Here is a 27,862-nt window from a genome sequence, read left to right as displayed (position 1 = left end):
AATCCTTCTTTTCGTGCTGAAAAGAGGGAGCTCATGCACTCCTTGTTCTCACAGTGAGCTGTCACTTTTGATAAAATGTGAGGCTGTTTCAGAACGAAATATTCTGTTTTGGAAAGCAATTCCCCTTTCTGAAGGAATTGGGCTCCTTAAGCCCAAGGCAATATTTTTAATAAGAATCCTCTCTTGACCCTCACCCTTTCGCCCGCTAGCCAGCACCTAGTATTTCACCAGGAAATCTGCTTGCTCCCCTTTGCAGCATGCTTTCCTTATTTCAGTTTTCTGCTCTGGTGGAGGAAACCTCTGTTATGATCTCCAACCCCCTTCAGGATTTATGAAGCTAGATGAAGCGGTGTCATGTCGCATTACATGGCGAAGTATTTTGGATGTGTTGAAACGCTACATAACCCTGCGTGGGATGACAGGACACAATATTTCCTATTGCAAGTGATATTGGTAGCATCTGTGGAATTGCTTTATCTTTCTGGATATGCATGGATTTTAAGATGGTCTCTGCAACCTGCTAATATGGATGGGTTTATGTTTCAAGGTTATAGTTCATTCTTCCCATTTGGCAAACAAGCTGCAGGGGTGTACTCTTCAGCATCTACCTTCTGCGGGTGGGTTTTGGCACAAGGCTTCCCAAGACTTTTCAGTCTATAAGTGCCCCTTCCCTACATTTCTACCTAGAAGGTGTTTCTTTCATGTTGGATTAAGAAGTCATGTCTCTGCAGATCATAAAAAGATTTAAATTTATGTATGTGGGGGCCTGACACTTTTCTACTTTGATAAAGAAACTATGCAGCTGGACAACAAATTAACTTCCTTGCACGGAATTTTAAGTCAGGGTATCCAATATGGTGTCCCCAATATGCTTTTGGCTCCAGCCCCCATCAGCCTCAGCCAGCATGGCCAATGATCAGGGAAGGAGGAAGTTGTAGTCCAACAACATCTGGAAGGCATTATAATTATAATTATTTATTAAATTTGTATACCACCCTTCATCTGTCGATCTCAGGGTGGGTCACAACATAAAACGCAATATAAAAACACAAAATACATGATAAGAACAAGAAACACAAACCAATGAACCCCACCCCTCCTCCTCCCACAAACCCACTTAAAAGGGAAATAAGATGTTAATCAGCCAAAGGCCTGGTTGGGTACTCCTCTCTAGTTAATGTGTTTCAAGATGCCCCTGTGGTCCTTAGTTATGATGTCATAGACATGGGGTTTTCCCCTGGTTTATTGTGGTAGGCTGGAACGGCCCCTAAGAGCCCCCCAAACCCAATCACTTGCACTGATGTGAATTTAGCAGTTACCAGGAATAAATGAGATACACAGGAGTAGGGAACGTTTTCTTTTCAGGGTCTTTAGTACAATATTATGTATTTTACCTGCTGTGTCAATTCCAGGCTGCTGACTGTTGATGTTATAATACGCCAGCAGTCAAGCTGCTAAAGCAACGAATGCAAAGCACGCGCCAGAAAGAGAGATGAAAGATGTTCTTTCTTTTAACAGATTATCTGGATTGGCCACTATTTATACTATGTACTGTTCCTTTCCAGCTGGAAACTGCCCCCCATTTGTTTCACATCTCAGCTTGAATCCTTCATAATGTGCTCCAAGCCAATTACATTGTTTTGTGTTAGGAGTCAGATGGTCAGAAATGTTGTTTCTCTGTGAAATCTCAATATACTCAGTGTCCCCGTCCCCGTCCCCCCGACACCCCACTTTCCCACTGCTTTTGAAATTCTTCCTACAACTTGTGTTTCCAGAATGCCAGCAATGCCAAAATGTGAGTTGGATCAGGCCATTCTTTAGTTCCACTTGCTTTGAGCCGTCGAGACTGTTTAAGCATCTGGCATGTGTCTTTTTGAACAACGCTGGCTTCTCTAGCCTCTTCTTTCTCCCTTTGGATCTTATTGGCCCCTGTACCAGCAAATAGGAGACAGAAGCCACTTCCAAGCTGTCACTCTTTTGTGGGGAATGGCCATAGTTCAATGGTAGGCCATCTGCTTTGTATGGAGGAAGACCAGGTAGAAACGGGAATGTTCCTTTCCAAGACCCCAGACTGCTGCTGCCGGACAATGAAGACAACATTGAGCTGGACTGACCAACATATAATGACCCCCTAGCTGTAAACCAGCAAATTTAGATTGTGCAGTTAAAGTGGTTGTGGTGCTCTTGTGCAGCAAACCTGCTTCCAACCCCCCTGGAATTTTCATGATAAGAAAAGTGATTGTGGCATCTAACTTGCACACAAATAAAGCAGCATGAAGTCTCAATAAATAACAGTGTTGTAAAACATTCATGCAGATTTTGTGCACCTGGATCAGGATGAATGCTCAATTAACTGGCTGTCTGGAAGAGCCCTGGGTTGAAGCTATTGTATTTTATCATTTTGTACTATTGTATTTTAATATTTTGTTGGATATAAATAATAATAATCATCATCATCTCAGCAATGGCCGCAATAGCACAAATGAAGTCTATTGCAATGGCCCTCCCCTTAAAGCTATCCAGGGAAGTTTCACTACAGGCAGAGTTGGCATTCTGCAGTGGACGCAGCAGACGCCACTGCCAGAAGACCCAGTGCAGTGCAGGAGAAGCTGAGATACATGAGGCCTGGTGGTGACTGGGCAGTGTTTTAATAGCACCTTGATTATGCAAGAGCACACTGAAGCCTTGTTAGAAATCTCAGGGTTTATCATTAATATAACATTCCTAAATTACTGGATCAAAGATTAAAGTTGAATTCTAAATATTTATAACGGTTTTCCTATTGCCCAACCATTTTTATTTGTTTGTGCTGTGCAGGAGGAAGTCTTGCAAATGAATTTCTGATCGATGAAGAGCTATATATTAGATGGCTGCAGATTGTGACTTTCCTTCCTGTGATGTCTTTCCGTACTCCACCTTGGGTCTGTTGTGATGACTGGGTAGGTATATCAACTACCACTGGTATGCTAATGATAATATTCTGTTCTCTTGGTTCCCGAATTCTCTCCCTCAGTTCTTACAAATTTTTTTTATCTCTACAATGTCTCTTTTGGATGCTTCACCACCACCAAAGTTTAAGGTGGATTAAAAAGTATACTCTGTATGTCTTCTCTGAAATCATCACTTCCATCTTCCTTGACACATCATCAGTACTCTCATCCAGGACTGGCCCAATGCATTTTGCTGCCTGAGGTGAAGGACAAGATGGTCCATTTCACATACAGAAGCTAACTGGACCAGCAGTTGAATCTTTATCTAACACTGGTGCTAGGACAGGGTGCTCTGTCACATCTGAGATAGCAAGTTAGCTTATGGGGGCCAGGACATGCCATGTAGCATATATAGCTCTGTCCTCTAACATAGGGGCTTAGGAGGAGCAGCAAGGTGGCTGTAATTGCTGCCTCTCCACCCAACATCTGCTGCCTAGGGAAGTTGCTTCACTTTGCCCAAAGGTAGGGCTAGCTGTGAGCTTCAGTTTTGCACATGGGGTGTGGGTGGGTGTTATGGAGAAAGGGAGGGGGAGAGAAATTTGCCTCTGTGTTGTTCATTAGCAAAACATTCTGGTGCCAGATCTTGCAATATTTTTCTTCTTAACACTGCCAACATTTGCTTTTTCTGATTTCATAGAAACTCTGGTTCAAGTTCTTGTACTTTCTGGCCTCAGCTATCACCAGGACTTTCTTATACCTCATCTTAAATTCTTATTTCAGCCCTAAACTCTGCCACATACCTTGCTCATGGCATTCTACCATTCAGTCTTCTTTTTTGCTTCTCTTAATCAGTTCAAATTACCCCCTCCTCCTAGTTGCTTCATGCTGTGTGCCCCATCTCTCCTTTCTAATTCCCCTTTCACATTCTTTCTCCCGCTATTAATTCTGCTTATACTAATCTTCTTATCTTAGTCCTTTAGCTATGCTCTCTTAGTCTTTTAGCTATGTTCTAGAGCTCAGCTGAAACTTCAAAGAAGGCAGTTTTCTGAAAAAAGAAGGCCACCTTACAGAATTTGCTCTAAATATTCTATACCAATTTGTTTGCGGTTGCTGCCATTCTCCTCCTCTCAACACAATGCTGGCTACAGGTGTAGTGGTAGTAAAGACTAGCATGATAAGAGACTGAAGAGATGATTTTCATCCAAGCTCAAGGATGAGAGATTTAGATAGGCTGGGATTACAATACCACTAAATTAATATTTTCTTGGCTACTCTGGGTTGGATTCACCTAGGCATCCCTGTCAGGAAAAGACCTGCGCAAGGACTTTTGCTTATACAACACAGCTCCCCCCCTCCCTTCCCCGTACACACTCTGAAATTGGCTCAGGCTGGAGAACCTCCATTACAGCACACAGTGTGGGGGAGGGTGGAATCCCAGTTGTGGAAGCTGCAATGCTTGTGCAGATGGAATGATTAAAAGAGTGTGACACTGAATTCCACCCTCTGTATCTACTCCCTTTGGGAGAACATAAATCAAACTAAAATACCTGCTTCTCTCTTGTCTTTTCCACAGCGTATTAAAATAATATGCTGAACTTCCTTTCTTTCAGGTGCTGAATCTCACCAGGCACTATGTTCAGACACATCAGAATTTTGTGGTGCCTCTTGTTGAAAAATACAGCAAGGAGTGGCTCTCTGTAGGATACCCTATTTTTCGACCTGTATGGTGGCTCAGCCCCACTGAGTCCATTACCTTTACAATTGATGATGAATTTCTCATAGGAGATGAGGTAAGAAATAAATTTTACCCCAGCATGTTTTGGATCAGGAAGGGCATCTCAGGGACTGAATATTTTCTATAAGGCATTTGGATTTATATTATAGTACTGAACATTTCAGTTCTCTACGGGTTTTGAAAATTCATGTAAAGTTATGAAGGTAAAATAGAATACTTGATGATAGAAAACCCTCATAAATTAAAATTGGCAGAAAACATTTATTATAGCTGGAATTCTAAAAACATGGAAGAATTAACTTTGCTGAGGAGTCAGCATGACTTCTGTAAATGGAATTCTTGCCTCACTAAACTTTTGGAACAAGACACATTTAGACTGTCCAGTCAAAATATAAAATCATACAATGATAGTGATGGAAGTGACCTTGAACATCACCTGCCAACATCTTGCTCTGTGTAAGAAAACAGAGACATATGTGATCCAGTGGACATTATATATTTGGTGTGTGTGTGTTTGTGTGTATCTGTCTGCCTCTATCTCTATCATCTTCCTCCTAAAATGTTACCAGAAGGTTCCAACATTAAAGCATTAAAAACAGAAAAGAGACTAAGAATAAAAGTGTATTACTAACAATGGATGGAAATCACCCATGAGGTCTTCCAATGATCTGTGTTGGGATTCATGCTGTTTAACTTAATCATGAAGGACTCGGAGTCAGAGGTGAACAAAAGTGTAGAAGATGACACAAAACTACTCAGGATGGTGAAAACTCAAGCAGTGTGTGAAAGCTTTCTTCTAACTGAGCAAATAGGCAGTAGAATGGGCAGTGCAAGGAGGTCCAAAGTGATGCTTGCTGGGACATGAAAATCCTAATATATGAAGTCTAACTTGGCTGTGACTATTCAGGAAGGGGATCATGGAGTCAGAATGGAAAGTTCATGAAGAACAGAAGCTCACGTAGCGGCAGTGTATGGGAAAACATAAATCTCATGTTAGCTTTATGTTTGATCCCTTAAAAAAAAATAATCCCTATCACAATGCTGTTACATAAATTGGTGGAATGCCTGTATTTCACTCCAAATGAATACTACAGGACAGGAGAAAGATGCAGAGCAGGCAAGTAAATATTCAAGAGGTTGGAGTACCCGCCGCATGAGGAGAGTCTAAAAATTTTGCATGTGGATATTTTTAAGTTTACAAAAAGTCAAGGATGACATGATTGAGATGTACTTATTGTATTGAAAGAGGTGGGGGGAGGGGAGAGCCAACCAAGAGCCAAATTTTGATTTAAGGTTTATTTGGCCCATTAACTTCTTGTGCTTGGAAAAATAGAATGGATCTAAACAATTTCTACATGTCCTGACATCTGGCAATTTTAGCGTCAATATATTAAGTGGAGGTGAAGGAGTGGCCAACTTCTTCATGTTCAGGGTCTGATGTATTTTCCAGACAATGAGCGGGATGCTGATGGTATAAAACATATGCTAATACTGTAAAGGACTGCAAATTTTTTTGTTGCAAAATTTTACTTCTGTGTCAAATCTGCCTGGCAAGCCAGATAAAACTGCTTCAGGGTCTAGATCTGGCCTGGCAGCAGCCCATTATCCATCATGAGGGCAGAGCTGCAAACTGGATTCCTCACAGGAATGCGACTGTGATGGACATCAGAAATGGAGGAGAGAGATGAATATATGATCAGTTGTCCAGCTCCAAAGGTTATAGCATGATTTCTTTATAAAGGTGCAGGTATCTGACTTGTTTAAGGTAGCATGCCTCAGAATCTACTCATAACCTAAAGCACAGGGTCTGCACCAATAGTCCCTAAGTATTCCAGAATGTCCTCCCAGTACTCCCTAGCTATAACTTGCTACAGAAAACAACACTTTCTCCCTGACTTTGGCCTGTCAGATATCCACTCCCATCCCCGGCACACACAATAGTCTGTTTTGCATGGTGCAGTAAGCCCAAACTATGGCTTATAAGGACTGCAAAAAATGTGCATGCTCCTGGAGAATGTCTGATGGGTCAATGCAGCAGCAAAAAGGGCCAGGGAAGAGCAACTGATTCTCAATTTAACAACTAGCTACCTAATTCTCACTTCCAGAAATGATGTGTGAATTGAAATTGGCACTACTCCAAATTTTGCAATGCAGTTTTCCAATCAATGTATAAAATAATTAAAAATAAATGCATATATTGGGGGAGGTGTGCATAAAAATGTGTATATTCATAAAAATAACACAGCAATGCATTAAATCAGGGGAAACGACGTGCAAAAATGTGTGTATTAAATGAAATTGCAGACAAAAATGTGTTTATTAGGAAAAATTCACACTAAAAAGTTGATGAATCTTCATGTGGGTTAAAAAAAAGAAATTTGAAAATTAGATGCAGAAAGTGGAGAACTGAATTTAAGATTTGAAAAAAATGAGCAACAGAGAGAAATCAAAATGCGACAGATTCATGCATCCTTCTGTGTAGTTTGACTCTCCCTGTCATATGAACCAGGCCACTGTGACTTCCTTACTAGGTCAACCATTAGGTCAGAGAAGTAAATAGCACTTTTAAAACTTTCCCTTTCAAGGCCGCCTCTTTCCAGCCACTACCTCACATTTATCATTCCTCGCTGGTTTCCCACCATTGCCTTCCCTTTGGCAGAGGGTTAACTGGAGTGATTGTGATTTATGTGACATTTTCCACAGCCTCACAAAAGCCCAGCAACATCAGTATTTCAACCGGCAGGTTTACAATGCTTTTAGCAAAGCAAGCAAATGCCTACAGTACCAGAGTGAAATATGGGGCTTTCCATTCAGTGACATTCTAGATCTCACTTTCACTTCTCTCATTTCCTCTCACGCTTCTTTCCATCTCCACCCCGCTCCCCCTTCTATGGCTCCTACTACTGTCATCCTGGAAAATCCATCACCCATCTGTTGGTTTACTTTAGAGTCTTCTACAATAGACTGGGAAAGCCTGTTGGACGTAGCTTTTTCTGTGTGGCTAGTTATGCAGGAGGTGATGTTTTATGGGGCATTCTTAGTTGATCAACTTGATTTATTAATATATGACTGGCTGCATTTCCAGTGAAGCTTCTGGTTGTTGTTGTTTTGCTAGCATGGAAAAAAACAACTTTCACAAAACTGAGGAAATGAGGATACTATAAGAACATGTGTTCTGCTGATACAATAATCACAGATTACAGTGGCAGGCTTTAGAATCTACTTGATAAAGTTCTACATTGGTGACTGCCCATAGATTATACCCAAAGGTTCACCTGTTAATTCATATGATACTTTTCAATAAAAACATGCTGAATCACACATTATTCCTGAATCATGGTCTGCCCCGCCCCCCATAAATAAATGAGGTGGTATAGTATAGGGATTCAATACTACAGTCTTTTCTTCAATGGACTGAAACCCTTTGGAGATCAATAGCAGTTAGAGGTCCATTCTGTGAAGACCACTTTCCATATCAACTCTGTTGTTTGGGTAACAATCTAAGCACATGTCTCCATTGATTCTGTTGTATCTTGATTAGTTTCTCCTTGGCTGCTTGTGAAAAGGAACTCTGGATTACATTGATGGAAGTTTAGGAATGATGGGTCGCAAACAGACCCTGGCCCAAAGAGCCACTGAAACTGGCTGGGGTCACACCATTGTAAGCATTGTAAGCTCAGTAAGCTAATTCTTCATGTTGCTCTCTTGGTGACGGTGGCATATGGGTGTAGCCAGGAATTTTGTTGGGGGGGGCAACCAAAGTTGTTGAGCTTCCCCATTGAAGCCTGAAGTCTGTAGCTATCCAGGTGAACCACATGAGGTGGTTGAGAGGGGTATATGTTAGAAGAGGAAGGAGACATCCTTTCAAATATTATTGTTTGGGTATGCATTGGAAGCACCACATGCATAACAAAGCCATTGGACTGTAGCAATCATCTTGACTTTGCATTGGTCATAATGAAACCCTATAACCTGCCCTGTATCCTAGAAATGTAGGACAGTGACCATAGCTCAGAAGGTCTGTGGTTCCATCCCTGGCATCATGTCCTCTGCCTCAGACCCTCAAAAGTCACTGCCAGTCAGAAGAGCAGACAACACTGGGCTAGATGGGCAAGCAGTCTGACTTGGTGTAAGTTCCTATAAGAGATTGGAGGGAAAAAATGCAAATAAAGAACTATAAAATGCTGCCCCCTTCTTTTGTTCACTGTAAAATTTAAATAACTATCTCCTCCATATGTGTGTCTTTGCGTGTTGGAGAAGAATCTTCCACCGCTCTAGGAATACCCAGCTCCTTTTCTCTATGATGCCATTGACTTGGGCAAAAGGAGACATGGGTGGTGGTACTAGCTGTCCACACCTAGAGGCATCTTGAAACAAGGAAGACTGTTTATGAGATTGATTTCTATGAGATGTTCATGCCAATGATGCCTCCAAGTATTTCAGATCTTGTTTGTCTAGATTAATAAGACAATCGGGTGCTCCGTTAATGTTATAATCAATTAGCATTAACAAGCAACTGGAAATAAATTAAAGAGCAGTTAGCATTCTAATTCCCTTTGCTGTTAGCATTTCAAATACAGCCAATATCTAATTAAATCTTTTGAAGCACTTTCCTATTTGCTGAACTTATGATTAATGTAAAGACTTAAATATTTCTCCCAGATCAAGGCAACAACACATTGATCTTTAGTGTCTTAAGTTCTAAGGCTGGTGCATGGTAGGATCTAAAGTGTTGCCTTTAATCATATTATGAAGACTCTCACTGAGGGCTCATTAAGCGCTCAAAGGGCAATGGAGTTTTGTGTGCATTTGAAGCCTTCTAAAATTTACAGTGACTGTTTTAAGAAGAGCAGTAGTTGCAATCTTTTTGATCAATATTTCTGCTTTGATGCTTTAAATTGTCTCGATTACTACTGTATTAGAGAATGTGCAGGGTTAGGATAGTCTTTACTGTCCAAAGTAAAATGTGAACCTCATCCCAGTGTGATCCTTGACCTTCCGCCCTTTAAAATGTAAGATGTAAGATGATTGACAATCCCTGCATTTACAAGGGAGAAAGGTCCAAGACAAAAATGGGGGTAGGACTGACATCATGTGGATACTCCTACAAGCCCCAAATACAGTGGCCACTTCTGCAAATGGCAACTCATGTGAGCAGCCGAATGGTGTGAAAAATGTAGGCAACCTAATATCTTCTGGAAGTGAAAAATCACAAGTGAGTGGAACGATGAGTGTGTCTGGGTGTGCTTAGTCTTCTTAGACAATGTTATTTACAGAACTTGGAACGTTTTTAGTAGGTATGATACACAATTCTCTCTGGTGGGCCTGCATGTTTCTCATTGTATTCTGTTTCACATAACTGAAAACGGCTTTTGCCTGATTGTGACAAGTTCCATACACCTTGGAGCAGACTATGTAGACGTGCAAGTAATCAGAACATTTGCTCTCACAGACAAATGGACTTTGGGCTGACAGCGAGGGTGTAGGAACAGCTAGTTACCAATTAAACCTTGTGGCAGATGGTTGCTAAGCCACCATTGTGTGGAACGCACAATGACCTTGCTACAAGTCCAAGGGCTATTTTCAGTCATCGGATCTTCCTTGTCAAACTTGTTAGGATATTTCCGTTCCACCTTAAAAAGGGAGCAGGTTGTTGTGCCACAGCCTGCATATTTCCTGTTCACAGGATGTTTCTGTTTTGTATATAGCTGTTGTTTTTCTCTCTCTGTGCCTGGACACGCAGACAGGCAGTCGTGTTTTTCCTTTGTTCTGATCAACGCTGAATAAAATTGTAAATAATGCTCTCCTGAGTGCATCTTTCATTGTACGAACTCTGCTGAAAGAGCGTGCACAAGCCCTGGAATGTGGCAAGCTATTTCTGAGGCTCGTGTCGCTAATTGACTGATACTGTATCTACCAGAGGTCGATGGATCGTCCGGAATCGACGTGGAGGCATGATGGCCTTTGTCTCCCTGGCAGTGATCTTCCTAGGCAAGGCACTCTTTGGTGCCGGTTGGGAACATCTGAAGATGATTTCGGTTTCACTATCAGGTGTTCTGCTTTGAGTCTAGCTGATCCAGCCAGGTGAACAAAGAAGCAAAGCTGCAATGAGGCAGAATGGCAGTGCCTTCTTAAATGGTACGGTACTACCTTGGTTCTCAAACTTAACTGGTTCTGGAAGTCTGTTCCAAAACCAAAGTGTTCCAAAACCAAGGCACACTTTCCCATAGAAAGTAATTAATCCGTTCCAGACTTTTAAAAACAACCCCTAAAATAGCAATTTAACATGAATCTTACTATCTAACAAGACCATTGATCCATAAAATGAAAGCAATAATCAATGTTCGGTACTATAAAATAAATAGGACAGTATTGTAGATGATAAAAATTAAAATAATTTTTTTTCTTACCTGCAGTGATGATAGTCACTGTTTGGATGGGGGGCTTTTATCCATTTCCACAGTCACACAATCAATCAATCAATCAATCAATCAATCATAAAACAAAGCAAGCCACAGCCACAAAAATGAAAAAGCCACACAAACAAAAACTCAAAAAAAATAGCAAAAACAAAAGCACCAAATATCACCTCAGAACACTGCAATCAGAAACAGAAGGCTTTAATTACGATGTGGGGAGGGGACTTAAATTAGCTGTGCAAGGGTAAAAATGGGAGGAAAAAAGCCTTAATTTCGATGCGGGGGACTCAAATAAGCTGTGCAACAGTGAAAATGGAAGCTCAGGAGCACATTCGGCTTCCGAGGCAAAGTTCGAAAACCGGAACACCTACTTCTGGGTTTGCAGTGTTTGGGTTCAGTGTTGTTCCTGAACTAAGCTGTTCGAAAACCGAGGTACCACTGTACTAGGCTTATGCTTGTGTCCTTGTGATCTTTAAATATTAGTAGTAAAACACAGAGGCCCCAGAAAGGGAACAAATCAAGTATGTCAGAAAGCTGTCATCTCCTTTGCATCTGTACATGGAAATTCTGTGAGTGAAAGAAATATAATACCCTTGTGGAATGGAGACATTAGTATAAACATTTATATTGACTTCATATTTTACTACCTTTGTTTATGGTTATAAACTCAGGAATAGGTGGCCTTTTCTGGTTATATTGGGGCTAGTTAATATATTCTTCTGGGCCAGAATCCATTCCAAGTCAGGTCTGCACTCCAGAATCCCACTGCCTCATCTGATTCAGTTAAGTGAAACAGACACTCATGACCTGTCCTTAATTCCATAAGGTGAACTGCAACTCCAGAAGGGTAATAGTGTCAGCATCAATTACAGGTTTCTTATCTGTTGCATAGAGGCCTAGGGCAAATGTCCTAGCATCGCTGTAGCAAGATCCTTGTTCTTGGAAGTAGGTACATTTTATTGGAGGTGAAATGGAAATCATGGCCATTTGTAAAAAGCCATTACACTTTCCAACATGAAAGGCTCAGAGCTTTGACATATATCAAGTCCTGAGACCTTGGTGCTTTTATATTGATTTCAGTGGATGTATTCAGCTTGCGACAAATAAAGGTGGCCATTTCCTCAGTTTTGAACTAGACGTGATGGTGGCAGGACCTAGCTATGAGTCTTCCTGACTCCTTCTAAATTGGTGTCTGGGTCAATTTAAAGCATGGCATCAGTGGGGGAATTAAATATCCCCATCTATGCTTTTCCAGGTGAATTTGAAATGTGTTTTCCTCTTAGCCAGTGTTCCTTTTAGCCATGGAGGTCCACTAGGAGAAAAATCAAGGGGTTTCAGAGAAAAGGCATAGGCAGCAGAAAAGGACATTTTCCCACTTTAAATCTGCTTCACACTTTATAGAAATGGAGCAGCAGATCCATTTCTGTAAACAAGGCAGGCCATCATTCCACTAGTTTGGCCCTTGCATTTTAAAAAGAACATAAATTCAATTTCATGGCAAACATTATTTGTAAAATGCAGCCTATGGTAAGCTGACAAGTGGAATCTGCACTTACAAGATATCATCACATATCTCCTCCCAGAAAATCACTTAAATGGGGCAGCGGGGGGAATCTCTATAAAATTGAATCGGACAGTTTCCAATGCAGAAATATGGCCTGCATTAACAAGAAGAGATCTTTTCTTACGATACAGCTAATGCAAAACCAAAGATTGGACTAAGAACATCAGGCCTTTCTGCTGAGCGGCTGGGATCCAAATTTGTGATAAAAGATCAGTTCTGAAAATACAACGTAATGTGTTTGCAACTCCTGGCAATTCCAGTTAAAATAAGTATGGGCTCAGACTCAAGTCCGTCACTCATAAAGAATCGTTCATGAATTTGGAAAGAACCATTGTGCTCTAATGATGAACATTTGTGCACTCTAATTCCTTAGAACTTAGCGTTTTAAAACAAACCAAAAAAAGGCTGCCCTCATCTTCCTGGAACCTCTCTTTAGATCAGTCTTTGCCCAGTTTGCATCAGTCTTGGAATTGTTTTAAAGACGTTCGTAACATCTTTTCAAGATTTTTTAATCGTTTTATCACTTGTTGTTTGCCGCCCTTGGATCTTTTGGGAAGAAGGGTGGGATTTTAATAGATGGCGTCAAAGCAAACTTTATTAATTTCACTGTTATGATACAAAGTCATTATTAGAACAGGTAATAGTGTGCTGGTTTCAAGTGAGCTTTACTTTATCAGTGAGGCGACGGCCACCCTGTAGCCAAGGCGGGTGGCACCCTGGTCCCGGGAAGCCCTGTGCAGGATCGTAGGAGGGGCTGAGCGGAAATTATCAGTGTTCTGACTACATACTCTAAGGACAAAGCTACAGCCCTGGTAAAGCACATGCTGCACATCCATTAGATCCCAGGTTCAATGCCTCCAGATAGGGCGGGCAGGCAGTGTCTACACAACTGAGCTTGATGGACCAATGGTCTGAGTATAAAGAAGTCTTCTGTGTTCCAATGCCTCTAACTTTCCTTTTTCAATTCAGGTCCTTGTTGCCCCCATAACAGAACAAGGGCAACGTCAAAGAGATATTTACCTGCCCAGCGAAGGTCAGAAGTGGAAGGACATCAACACGGCCCAGGTGTTTGATGGAGGGACCTTCATCAGGAACTATTCAGTCTCTCTCATGGATGTGCCTGTTTTCGTTAAGACTTTCTAGATTCCAAATCTGACTCAGATCTCAGAAGGTTTCCCTGTATCTCGGAGAAGGATTGCCAACAAGAGCATCCATGTTGACAAGGAAGTTCTCTCTTTTTCTGAAAAGTGTTTCCAGTCCACTGCAACGTTTCCAGGATCTGTATATTGAAAGAACTATTAAATGTGTGCATTTAAAATAGACTTGACTCCCCACTGTCTGTTTTCCAAAAATTATAAAGTTCTCCAAGGGCTTCTGGTAGGACTACAGCAACTGCTACAATTTTGTACCTTGAACCCCCAGGCCTGTTCTCCTCTTTGCAGAATCAGTTGAAACACCCAGTTTGGAGGGCGGGGAGTGGTGAGTAGGATGATGGGGCTTAGGATGATGGGGAACCTCAGGCCTTGGACTGAAATGTGGTCCTCCAGGCCTTTCTATCTGGCTCTCAGAACATTCTACAGGCCACACCCCTCACTGGCCAGGCTCTTCACCTTCCTGGAGTGCTTTTGCCTGGCTGGAATGTGTCCCTGAGCTCTGATAATGCTTCTCACTTGGCTGGATGGAGGACAGAGAGGGGTATGTGAGCTTCCTGTACAAAAGTTTACATTTGTGACTCCACTCACATTTGCCTCTGGCTCTGCCCCCTGCTGGCTTGTGGTCCTCAGAAGGTTGCTCAGAGGGAATACAGTCATCGAGGCTGCAAAGGGTACCCCGCCAACTTAGTCTTTCCCCCTGCCCCACCAGCAGATTGCTGTTTGTGATGAAATCCCATGGCAAAATGCAGTCTCTTTTCCAAGACGGATATGATCGTTTAGGATATTTTCCATAAATGTCTCCAAAATTTGGTTGTGAAAGGAGAACGAACTTTGCAAATTAGGAGAGGAATTCAAGGCTGCCTATCTTTCGAGCAAAAGAAAAAGGAGGGCAATTGCCTTTGTGGGGATGCCTTTAAAAAAAAGTTATGGGGGGGAAGCAAAGGGTTGTTCTCATCATTTCATGAACCTTTCAGCATTTTTCTTTTTAGACGTTCTTTCAAGATTGTGTGCTCCCCTTCTCCAGTGACAGAACATACATCTCTCATTATTTACTTTTGTTTTGAAAGCTATCGGCTGACTATTTCTCCCTTTCTCTACTCAAAACAAACAAAACAAACATCCACTGGTGCTGGATTGGAGCTTGTTCTAAGAAAGCAGTAAAAATAAAATGTTTTATTTCATCTGTAAATCCTGTGAGGGATTAGCTGTCTAAGATGAGCATTCCATCAATATGAGTTTGAAAAAGTGATATGATTTTTTTGGTGAAAAGTTTTATTTTTTTAACTGAGATGCACGTCACCTTGGGTGTTTTTATGAGGCAAAAGGGTGATGAATAAACTTAATAATTCTGACTTACATGAATCAATGCACCTTGCTGCTTCCAAGACCCAAAGAGCAAAAGATCTAGAAAGCCACAGCCAAAATTATTCCTTTTCATGTTCAAGAGCCATCAAAGCACCTTTCTCTTGCGGCTGATTCAGGTATCAGAAGCATTAGCACAAGTGGAAGGTTGGTGTTGCTGATGAGAGACTTCAGATGACCTTCCAACGCATGTTTTCAAACAAAACATGGGTCTGACAGAAATATTCTTAAGGTGCAATCTTATCCCCTCCATGGGAGCTGCCTCTGACTAGACATGTAAAGGATTGTGCAAAAATTCTAAACCGTTCAATTGTAGACTTCCCACAGCAACTATCACACTTTGCCCGCCAACCTCTTTTTAAGCAGAGGTTGGCTGGCCATCTGTCAGGGATGCTTCAGCTGAGATTCCTGCATCATGGATGATTGGACTAAATGACATTCAAGGTCCCTTCCAACTCTACAATTCTATGATTCTACCTCTTCAGCAGTGGTACAAACTAGGCCCTCAGGGTGTGGAGGAAACACCTTCTCTGTGATGCAGTGTAAATAAAGCAATATAAATTACAGGGGGTGGACACAGTTCAAAAACAAGAAACTCACATTTCAAGCTCTAGCCTCAGAAGAAGAAACTTACATTAAAGACACAGACATCAAGTTATCAACAAAACATCTCTCAGAAGTACAATCTATAAGCTTAAACAATGACATTGACAAACCAGCATTCTCGCTTTTGTCCTGTTTTAGTTGCATTGGGTGTCCTCATAGCTCCTTTGCTTAGGCAGCTTATGGATGAAAGACTCAATTGCTGCCTTTTGCTTTTCTCATACCCAACCTTTATCCCTTGCACAATTTCAATTTCTTTTCTCCAGGGGCCTTCTTTCAGTCCTGTTAACAAATGTTGTGTAGTGGAGACATCTAGTGGAGAAATATTTCTTAGGGCTCCACTTTTCATCCCTTTCCCCTTCATCTATAATTCCTCATGTTGTAAGAGTTCTTTTTTTGCAGAGGTTTATCTATTTGTTTACATTGTAAAATAAACTGAAGAAGTATAGCATCAAGGCAACTAACTGCTTATGTAGTGCAGTCCCATACATGTTTATTCAGCAGTAAATCTCACTGGGTCAAGTAGACTCACTAACCTAGTAAGTCTGTTTAGATTTGCAGCAGTCTTATTCAATTGACGTGTAGAGATTTCCTAAAAACTAGTTGTCACACACTAAAGAATGACAGGCTAAATAAATAATGTCTATTTATCACCACAGATTAAAAGACCTAAAGCAGCCCTTTGTAAAATGTGTTCCTTGTTCCTTTTTATATTATTTGTTGTTTCTAGATTGTTAGCTGCCTTGGACTTTTGAGGAAATGGATCTTTAAATAAACACATAATAGCAGATCATAACAAACACCCGCAAATCTGTCCACCTAGAGCAGGAGTTGATCTATTGCCAGCGGAGAGGAGCCATCTTGGAAAGCTCCAGCTGTTGGGCTCCAGCTTCTATAACTCCCTGCCAGCATGGCCAGTGGTCAAGGATGATAATGGGTTGTGGTCCAATGACATGTGGAGGGCCACAAGCTTCCCATTTCTGCCATAATGGGCCCATTGCCTTTCAACAGGGGTGGCTAACCTGTGGCCCTCCAGATGTGGCTGGTTTACAACTCCCATAATCCCTCACCACTGACCATGCTGGCTTGGGCTATTGGAAGCCTTGAGTCCAACAACATCTAGAGGGGCACATGCTTGCCAGCTTGCCCTACAGTAACATCAGAAATTAGCACCCAGGTCACAGTGTAGTGAAAACATGGCAGGGCATTTATGAAACACAGTTACGGACTATAAACATCCAAGTCTTCCAACCAATTAGCCCCAGAATACAGCCTAAGGACGATATCAGACAAAGCTTCACTCTGGCTTCCAAGTGGTATGCTTTAGATCTGAGCAAGATAAAATTACTCTGGCAGACCTTTGTTGAATACCCCTGCCTAGTCTATTATCATAGTTTTTCTACTGCCTCACTTCAGATTGAAATTTCCTGCCATTGCTGCTGCAGTTTCTACTCCACTTTCCAGCCCTGGTTACGATATTAAAAATACTACATTGTAATGTGAAACTCCAATGGGCACTACAGCTAAGTTCAATAGGCTATCAAGGCCATGCCACATGGCTGTGCACACCCTTACATGGAAACAAGGATTAGGGATATCATATGTGGCTCCCCCCCCCCCGCCCCCAATTCCTGCAGATGATTCCAACTGGCCTGGCTATCGTAAACAGCAGAGAAAACAGAGTGTGTCAGCTACAATGGGGCAGGGTCCAAAGTCAAAACAGACAACAGCCAAGAAAATCCAGGAACTCGGGAGAGAGGACGAAAAATAATGTGGGGGAGATGGAATTTGACAGTGGGGTGATATTTGGAATGGGAAGGCAAGAATCTAAGGGAAATGGGACTGTCTGATCCTCCAAAATGCCTACGGTCAGCCCTAGGAGCCATTAAAAATAAAATAAAAGATGGGTCTGCATTAATCCACATCAAAATCCAGACTTGATTTTGACACGGTGGCTAAGAGAGAATTAACACTGCTATGGTGTAATTGTTGTTTTTAAAATTCTTTATTAAATTTCAGTATAAACAAAATTACAATACAAACTCATAACTGAGTGGGAAAGGCAGAAAATAGATACATATAAATAAGAGGATTGGAAAAACACACTAATGTAGAAAACAGAGTTACAGATAGGTAGCCGTGTTGGTCTGCCATAGTCAAAACAAAAAATTTTTTTCTTCCAGTAGCACCTTAAAGACCAACTAAGTTAGTTCTTGGTATGAGCTTTCGTGTGCATGCACACTTCTTCAGATAAGAAGAAGTATCTGAAGAAGTGTGCATGCACACGAAAGCTCATACCAAGAACTAACTTAGTTGGTCTTTAAGGTGCTACTGGAAGAAAAAAAAAATTGTAGAAAACAGAGAACAGGGATAAGGAAAGGAAGTACAAGTTATTTGCAAATGTCATACATGACAGGTTATTTATTTTTGTCACTATTGCACCCTCACTAATATACATGTTTTTACAAGAGGTAGCTAGCCCAAGACCCCACCTACAGTTTCCAATCTTATTTAAGAGATGGCAAGCATTCCAAATACTGGCTGCCTGGAACAGTTTGGATAATAGTAACATCATTTATGTACAAAACAAAGCTTTGCCAGACACTTGAGGAATTATCTTTGCTTAATTTGTCCCCTACTCAACCACATTTCCCCATAATTAAGAGAACACACAACTGTCTACATCAGGCCCCTTTCAGATGTTTCCAGTTTCCCGCTATAAACCTTCCTGCCACTGCAGTAAGCCTGTGCTGAATTAGACCTTTGTCTGGACAGTCCTCCTGGATTGTGAATGCTTCTGGTCTCTTTCCAAAGGTCCACTGGGTCTCTTGGCACATTTGGAGAAAGGCTTTAGCTATTCTGGTGCCAGAGTGGGAAGCTGGAAGACAAGATAGGGTTCTTGCACCTTTGAGAATCTTGTGAAGAGGGAATTTCAGCAAGTGTAGCTTGTCAAAACAATTCCACACAACCATCTTAGGCATGGGAGCCTATTTCCTTGTGCATCAGGCTAATTTAAATGAGGCATAGGAATATCATTGCATCCTTTTGGAGGAGAGCATGCCCAGTAAAGCTTAAGGCAGCCCAGAAATGTCTCCAGAACACAAAGACTCAGCCCACATCTGCAGACAAAATCACCAATGTTCTGGAGATCTAATACATGCATGGCAAAGCCTAGGATCCCTTCCAAAATCTATTGAGGCGTCTAGAGTAGAGTACAGATTTGATACTGGACTCTGAAATCCACTGCAGAGTTTCTGATGGGTTTTGGCAGAGAGACTGCACCCACCAACCCACCCACCCACAAGATTTGTCAAAACTATCATTCCCATCCCTATTTTTAGCCCTCCTCCATTTTTTGTTTGATAATTTTTGGGCAATTAAACACACAGCCATTTAAAGTCAGTAAAAGTTACTTCACGTTGCTTCTTAACGAAATATCTGCTTAGAGGACTGGGTAGTTTTATAGCATGAAATTATGTGCATTGCAGCACAGCACTTCAGTTGATATGACATGATGTTTAAGCAAAAATCAAACAGCCATATTCTAAAAATAAACAGAGCTTTTACTCTTTGCAGACAAGAGCCTGAGTTTATGCCAGCCCTCTGACTTCCACCAGCATAAATGGCACTTTATCTAAATGTGCACCTGATCACGCTAATGTGCAAAATAAGCAAACATCTTAGTTCTGCTTCCCCAGTTTTCAGAGTATTTGCCTCATTAGGCCATGCGAAGAGACTGAGTGGAATGCAGAACCCTTTTAAGTATCAGATGCTTGCTTTTGATATGCTGCTGTCTCACAATAGGGAAGATTTTGTGCAGCTGTAAACAAAGATGATACTAAGCTACATTCCAGTGCAATAGTGTACTGGCACAAAGATTAGAGAAAAGCAGTACCGTATGCATCTCCGGCTAGAAGGATACCCTTGTTAAGACAGAACTGGTCCACAGTTGCTCTGCTCCAGGATTCCTGAGCATGAAGTATCTCGCAAGAACCAAGTTAAGGGTGTGTGCTATGTTTTAGGGACTATCCCTTTATCGAATCTGATTTCAAGCTCTCCGGGCTGAATATTAAAATGATGCCCATTCTTCAGGCAATGGATCTTCAGCTCAGAGCATTGTAATTCCATATTCGCTCAGTCCCCTGGGATTTGCCAGGGCTTTCATTGCCCCACAATTCATCCATCCATTAACAGCTAGCCATAGTTTTAGCCTGCAGCTCAGCCTCTGCACTTTTGGCTGCTCGCTCCAGTGAAGATTTTAAGAGTGCCATTCTCTGCAGGTGTTCAACAGGGCATTCTCCTAGGTAAGTGTGCATCGGAAGCAGTGCTTGCTGTTCTTTTTCATTCTTTTGTATATTTTGTATTATAATGGAATTATTGTTTTGTTTTGATGTTATAGGTTTTTTTAAAAAATCATTTTGTGTTTTGTTTTCCTATGCTCTACCCCACCCTAGGACCCTCTGGTGAAGGGTAGGTAAGAAATGAAACAATGAGGATAATGATATATATTTTTTGCATTGTAAGTCATCTCAATATGTTTTTGAACTAATCCTCTAGCAAACGAAAGAAATACTCTAAGCCTTACACTTGCTTATTCAAAGTATGCCTCCTTGATCTTAATGGAATTTATTCTCTAGTGACTGAGGTTAGGTTTGCAGTCTTAGTGAGTTACTTAGTGCCACAAATCTTGGGCTGTGCCTGCCCTGTGGAAAGCCCTTCCATCAGATGTCAAACAGATAAACAACTATATGATTTTAAAAATACATTTGAATGCAGCCCTGTACAGGGAAGTTTTTGATGTTTGATGTTTTATTGTGTTTTTAATGTGGCTGAGGCAACTAAGTCAGATGAGGGGCTTCTCATTATTATTATTATTACTACTAGTAGTACTACTACCTTGTTTTGGGAAATGCAAATTTGGTTAACTTTGCCTTTAAATGCAAACTAAATTGAGTTACTCTGCCATCCCTATTAATGCAAACTTGGTTCATATAAGGCACAGCCAGGCCTGCTGTTACCTCACAAGAATGGAGAGTGTAGTCAAAACACACCACCACTATCCTGCTTATACATACAGTGGTACCTCGGGTTACAGACGCTTCAGGTTACAGACTCCGCTAACCCAGACATAGTACCTCGGGTTAAGAACTTTGCTTCAGGATAAGAACAGAAATCATGCAGCAGCGGTGTGGTGGCAGCGGGAGGCCCCATTAGCTAAAGTGGTACCTCAGGTTAAGAACAGTTTCAGGTTAAGAACAGACCTCCAGAACGAATTAAGTTCTTAGCCCGAGGCACCACTGTATTGTAGATAGCAAGCTCTAAGCTTTATTTAAGATAAGCAGGTCAATCATTACTGATCTCACCGTAATGATGCTGATGCAAACTTCCAAGGAATCCCGGAACATAGTCTGGAAACTATCCATGGGTCACCTGGTAAAAAAGCTGATCCTCAAGTTTCTTACTGAATGTTAGGATCCAAAGTTATACATTAGCATCAAAGAGTGACAAATGCTAATCCTTAAACAGATATTTCAGACTAAACGAATAATTTAGAATGATTCGTCTTTTTAAATGGATTTTCTGTATCAGAAAAATAATTTTAGGGTCAATTGTTCCAGCTAGTTCCAGTCCCAGCACACAACCTGTTTTCTTGGAGATAATTTTAGTAATACTGATAGCTTAAAAAACAAAACAAAACAAAAAAACACCTCAGATTAATGCTTCCATATCATCATGTGGCTGATATATTAGTGGTGTTTCATCATCAATTTCTTATTTATTTTCTTTGGGGCAGTGCACGTGCCTGTGAAGTAAAAAGTTGAAAATATGATAATGGGAACAAGTACAAAATAAAGTGAAAAGGTATCTGTCAGATCACTGAGAATAGATTGTAAAAGATACATGTCCACTTCAACTCTTTCATTCAATAACAAAAAACCAAACCAAAAAGCTATCAGTAACTACTGATAGCTCTTATGAAAGTGGAAGTTAGTTTTTCTCTTGATATTTGAATCACTACATTTTCTTTACAATGTATTCAGGACCATGACGCAGGCAACAAGTGAGGGATTGGCTCATTTTCTCCACTGCCATGTTTACAGTATTTAAAAAACATTTGGGGAAATGTGGACATTTATCCAAAGTTCATCTGATTTCATTTAAAAGAAAAAAGCCAATGTGTACAAAGTGCACTGCAGTAAATTCTTTGTGTACACACCTATAGATAATTTGCAAAACATGTTTACAGCCAGTGGTTACAAAACTATGTATTGGTTTTTGGATCTTTATCAGCGTCATGCTTTTCAGCTTTAATGCGTCAAAGCTGCTCCTTCCACAAAACTGCAGGAGTCAGACATATTACACCAGGGGCAAACTTGATGCCACCAGTTCAGTTTCCGTTTGCATAAGGACAAAGTCCATTGAACACTTCACAACAGTTCACCTACTACAAAAATATATTTGAAAGCTGGCCCCTTTGACGGAATCTGATGTCAGATTGCATGAAGTGTAGACAAGAAGCTTAACCTTCTGCAACTGTGTTTGGAACTGTGTCGGTTCTGAAAAATGTGACAGTGTTTATATATTAGTCTCCCTAAATCCTCAACAAACTGGTTAAATGCAAGCAACAGTGTTTATTCCTGCTATGAACAGTCTACAATAATGCCTCCCTCCCCCTTTAAATGCCTTCTTTTACATAAAAATATTTCATTTTAGTCATGATAAAAAACTAAACAACCGAAAAGATATTGTTTAAACATGAAAAATAGTATAATATTACCCTGAAAAATAATGTCATAGTTTCAACTTTAGTTTGTTGTTCAGTACACTGATTAATTTTTCAGGGACTTTTGACCTGCCTTTTGAAAACAGAATTTCCTCGAAGGCATTTCACAATAAATGTAAAACAATTTTAAAACAACTTTAGTTCCCAGGCTGTTAAAGTTGCAGAAAAGGGCCTTTTAATTCAAAATATATTCACCAAGCAGTTTTAAAGAAGAATCACACCTGGGAAGAAGATATGCTGCTACTGCTGCTTCAGTAGCTCAATGTCCACAACAAAAGCAGGACAACCCCTCCCCACCTCTCCATGAGCATTTGTGGTATGAAAAGTTATGAGAGTTCAGCAGGAACTTACAGAATATGCACTGATTGGAAATGATGCCACTTCAAAACATTTGCAGGTGCAAACAGTATTTGAAAGCGGTATCTTATATGACCACCCATATGTGTGATAAAAAGCCTATAGCCCCTCTGAACGATGATATTGTGATAGCATTGGGGAAGCATCACAAAACAACTAAGGCCACATATTCACCTTACATTGACAGCACAAAGAATCCTGGGAATCCTATGGTGTGTTAGGGATCCTGAAAGTTGTTAAGAGACCCCTATTCACTTCACAAAGAGAGTGGTTTAACCATCCATCTCTCTTCCCAGGGTACTTTGTGGATTGTACCTCTGTGAGGACGACTAACAACTAACCTATACAGATTTTCAAATGTCTATTTCAATATACGTACAGTGGTACCTCGGGTTACATACGCTTCAGGTTACAGACTGCGCTAACCCAGAAATAGTACCTTGGGTTAAGAACTTTGCTTCAGGAAGAGAACAGAAATCATGCTCTGGTGGCGCGGCGGCAGCGGGAGGCCCCATTAGCTAAAGTGGTATCTCAGGTTAAGAACAGTTTCAGGTTAAGAATGGACCCCCGGAACGAATTAAGTACTTAACCCGAGGTACCACTGTATACAGTATTCCTTCCCACTGTGAAGTATGGGTTATCATCAAGCAATTTCATTATGATTCTGTCCACTAGATGGCACTAGGAACTACCTAACAACCTGGTCTTATTTTAGTCCAAAAACTGTTTCATGTAGGTAGTAGTAAGAAAAAGGTTTGGGTTGGGGAGGCAGGATTGGCATATTATGGACATACATACCAACTTTCAAGGAAGGTATGTGTTTCAGCAAATATGCACCTGTCATTGTATAAGTATTATTGTTACATTTTAAAGTCTCACCATGATCAACTCCTGCCCAGAAACCTATGTCCCTACTATGGAAGGACATATGGATCCAGAATTGGCCTCCACAGTCACTTATGGACTCACTTTTGAAAACAGTGTTTATGGAAGACAATCTTACTCAGCTACAAGAAGAAGATTGTTACATTTATATTCCACCTTTTCTCCAAGATGCTTAAGGCAGTGTACATAGTTCTCCTTTGCCTTAGTTTATCTTCACAACAACCCTGTGAGGTATGTGCTTTATGGCTGAGTGGAAATTTAACCCTGGATCTCCCCAGTCCTGAGCATTACACCAAAGGAGCACTAATTGCAACTCATTAGGCTTGTATGGCAAATAGCTCCCATGTCTCCATATACTCACTGGTACAGAGTACTGTTACCTCTGTTTTCCTGCCCAGAGCAGCCATTTTGTGCTGGCATCCACCAGCCTTTTATCGAGAAGTGGGAACCAGCACCTCATTTACTTATTTTGCCAAAAAAGAAAGGCACTGCCTGGAAGTGACACCGGTCTTCTGATTTGGTCGTGTAGTTCAAAGTAATTCAGTGAGAATTTCACAGCAAATAAGAAGTTAGCATTAAACAGCTTTTGCGAGTGCACCAACAGAGCAACAAGGTTTGAAGATTCTGAAGTTCCACAGCACTCAGCAAGAGTTTTGGTGAGGGCTTTAGAGCAAAAAAATACATTACATTATCTCCCCACTTTCATGAAGGCAACCATGCATGTGGGGATTTTCAGAAGTGTTTCAAAGAATTTGTGTGAGGGTAGCATAACATTACTGATGAGGTGACAGATTTCTACTTCCCCACCCCAGATCGACTTTGCTGCTGGAGAAGCCCGGCAGAATTTCTCTATAATTTTGATTAGAATTATCCACTTCAGAAGAGGAATATCCGCTTCAAAAGAGGAAATTTGCTAAGGAATGAAGATGGCGAGAAAAGGGTTAAGTTACTCCCACCCCCACTGGAGCAATCTGCATTTTTTAAAAAAGAAAAAGAAATTAAAAACCCACCTGCAGTTAGATGCAAAGATGTACTGTATTTCATAGTCACTTGTAGTTCAGCCCTTAGGCAACAACAACAAAAAGGATTTCCTTGGGCTATTTCACATATTTCATTCCGCAGACAAGGAACAGTTAGTCCTGTGTTTCCCATGCCATGTGAAACCAATTACTTGACAATCCAGAAGTGGAAGTACAACAGGCTGAAATGGAAAAGGATAGAAAGCAAATAAGATCTTTTGGGTAAAGGACTTATATGCCAGGAGCTCCTCGGTGCATATTGTGGCATCTGCTGGCACGCTTACAATTCACCCTGCCAAATGTCCTCCGCCCTATGAATGATTCCCTGAGTCACCACCAGCTCCCACCCTTCTGGCAATAGAGCTTCCAAGCGCTCTTCCAACTCCAGCTCCTCCTGTCTCATAATCTCCATAGATGTGGCTGAATAAACGAAATAGCCATCCCATATATGTTTTGTTTTTTAAAAAAACGACAACAACCCAAAACCCAACATAGGTAAGCATGAGGACTTTCATCCACTTAAACAACCCTGTGAGTCCCGGTGGTGCTTTCCCATTGCTAGCTGCAAGAGGGGAAGCCGTGAAGGCAGATAGGGATGAGAGCCCCACATATCTACACAGTAGAAATCAGGACACCTCTAGCTTTGCAGCAGGGTGTGTGTGTGTGTCCTGATATTGCTAGTTCATGTGTTGTGGGATGCACAGCTACTTGACAGTGAAGCCACGTAAAATTAAGTAGGACTTACTTCTAGCAAGCATGTGCACGTAAGGACCAGGGTGCAAGAAGACTCTTGAAAGGTTCCCATTCTTTCACCCATGCTGCCTTATTTTTACCTCTTCCAAAGATATAATTGTTTAAAGGATTTGCTTCCTAAACTACATAAAAGGCTGGCAAGAATACAGTGGCTAATGGGATTTAGCTGCAACATCAGCTGCAGCTTTCATTATTAACTTGGAGTGGCATTTTATTTGTCATTACCTTGATCTAGGTTTTGGCTGCATTATAGTTCAGAAACAGCTCAGGCAGCTATTGCTTCCTGGCGAAAGGGGTGGGGGATTCATTCTGGTTTCTTTGGAACTGTGATGACATTTGCCACAAGTACAGGTATTGATGGCAAACCAGCAGCTGTAGAAAGTAGTTTAAAGCAGTGTTACTGGCTGGCATTGTCCTTTTCTGTTTGCAAAGAAGAAGTCAAGAGTGACTTGCAGTCATTAATTCCATCCCTATGACTTTGTCACTTTGTTAAATGCCCAAAGGTATTTTAATGCTCTTACTAACCCTTTGCATTCTGCTTATATGGGAGACTAGTAGAAGTGGAGCCCTGTGATAATTGACAATGGATAAAATGAAATGGGGGGGGGGGAGCTCTCCGTACATCACTCTCCCCCCCCCCCCCGCATGTCTGCAAGGGCTAGTCCTACTCTTTAAAAGGCAACTTGTTCTGCAACCAACCATGCCTTGGGCTCCACAATCTCTCTCACCACCAACAAAAACTAAAAAACAAATTGATGAGGAACCTATTCACATGACAATGGCACAAAACCCTGCCCATGAACTATGCAAAAGAAGGAAAAATAATTACCCCCCCTTTCTCCCCCTGCCCAACCTCACACAGCCTACGACAGCAATGTCTCACACCAAGTGTAACTGATCTGTAGGCAGGACTCTATGAACAGAGACAGAGACGTTATATGTGCCTTTATTATCCATGAAAATCTTTCCATAATTTTTTTTTTTAAGGCAGCTTGTTCTTTAATCTGCTTGAGTGAAAGCAGGCACTTTCCTTTGGGGATGGCAGTGAGGGCAAAGTCAGGAATCAGTTGTTTCTCTCTCCACACCCCCTCAGTATTTTTGACAAGCATGCAAGCTAGGCTGCCTAAGACGGGCTCCCAAGTAGCACGCATGACTATGCAGTTGCTTTTTTGTGATGATGATGCAGATACTGCTGTGGTGTGTGCATTGGTGTGTAACTCTTCAAGTGCAACCAACTCATCACTTTGGCTGGGGTGCTGAAGCATGAAGAAAGCTCTCAAAAAGACACAGCACTTAGCAGTAATAGCAGATCAACAGCTGATTATATCTTCATGTGGTCTGCCTCAATCTTGTGCTTCCCAGGGGCTGTCTTCAAGTTGTGTGGGTACTCAGTCACCATGTTCCAGGTTGTAGGAGCAAATAATCGCCATGTTTCCAAAGCTCAGCAAAGACCAGTAACAGAAGAGTAAATAGGCAGGGGAGCAATGAGACATGGTAACCCACAGGGCTCTGGTTCACAACCAGATTATCCTAGATAAGCATCAAACTTGGCAACAGATTAATAGGAAATATAGGGGGGGGTGTAGTCACTGCACTGCAGGTTGATCAAAGAGCTCCGGCTCTCCCATGTACAGCCAGGAACACGTCTTGCCTGAAACCCTGAAGAGCAGCTGCCAATCAGTGTAGACAATAATACTGAGATAGATAGATCAGCAGCCAGGCTCAGTAGGAGGCATGTTCCTGCGTTCCTATTTAAATCAGCTCTTTATTCAGAGCCTCGAGAACTAGAATATTTAGTGGAAGGGCTGTAGCTGAGCGATATAGCACATCTTTTGCATGCAGAAGGTCCCAGGCAGTGCTGCTGCCAGTCAGTATAGACCATACTGAGCTGGGTGGGCCAGTACTATATAAGGCATCATCCTTTGTTCCTGTATAATGGTGGGTTGAAATTACAAGGCAGGCATTTGTAGATTGAGACCTCAAACGTAACAGAGCATTGGGGATGAGGTTGTGTGTGTTTTATTTATTTGTTTAGTTTGTAATTATTATTTTGGCATGCTTAGAACATAAATCATATTAACCTACTGACAATGTGCACATATAACACAAGAAAAGTTTCTTGCAGATGTGATCACACAATGTAGCTGGATTTTCCACGTGGCTTTTTTGTCCCAAAGTGTGCAGGGATGGGGAACCTATGCTACTCCAGATGTTGGTGGACTCCTTCTTCCATTAGCCCCAGCCAGCGTAGCCAATGCTTGTGGTCGGGAAAGAGTTATAGTCAACAAGCTCTGGAG

At 41.3% G+C, this 27,862-nt stretch overlaps 1 protein-coding gene and 1 long non-coding RNA gene across 4 annotated transcripts in view; one reads left to right on the top strand and one right to left on the bottom strand.

Moving 5' to 3' along the window:
- Window positions 1-13,968, top strand: part of LOC309365132 (SITS-binding protein-like) — a 37,106-nt gene extending 23,138 nt beyond the window's left edge. For all 3 annotated transcript variants that reach the window (XM_081903313.1, XM_081903312.1, XM_081903311.1), the window contains 3 exons: window positions 2,818-2,939; window positions 4,541-4,720; window positions 13,618-13,968. In XM_081903313.1, the coding sequence (XP_081759439.1) occupies window positions 2,818-2,939; window positions 4,541-4,720; window positions 13,618-13,791 (476 nt within the window). In that variant the 3' untranslated portion in view covers window positions 13,792-13,968. The remainder of the gene's footprint in view (window positions 1-2,817; window positions 2,940-4,540; window positions 4,721-13,617) is intronic.
- Window positions 13,969-18,537: 4,569 nt separating this feature from the next.
- LOC309374773 lies at window positions 18,538-21,562 on the bottom strand. Its single transcript, XR_014170727.1, has 2 exons — window positions 21,476-21,562; window positions 18,538-18,645 (listed from the first exon to the last, which is right to left on the bottom strand). It is a non-coding gene; the product is annotated as an uncharacterized lncRNA (long non-coding RNA).
- Between the last annotated feature and the right edge of the window lie 6,300 nt (window positions 21,563-27,862).

This window comes from Podarcis melisellensis, assembly GCF_964234715.1.
Source record: "Podarcis melisellensis genome assembly, chromosome: 1".
NCBI classification, from domain to species: domain Eukaryota; kingdom Metazoa; phylum Chordata; class Lepidosauria; order Squamata; family Lacertidae; genus Podarcis; species Podarcis melisellensis.
Note: the sequence above shows the minus strand (reverse complement) of the source record. Positions and strands in the feature narration are given on the sequence as shown.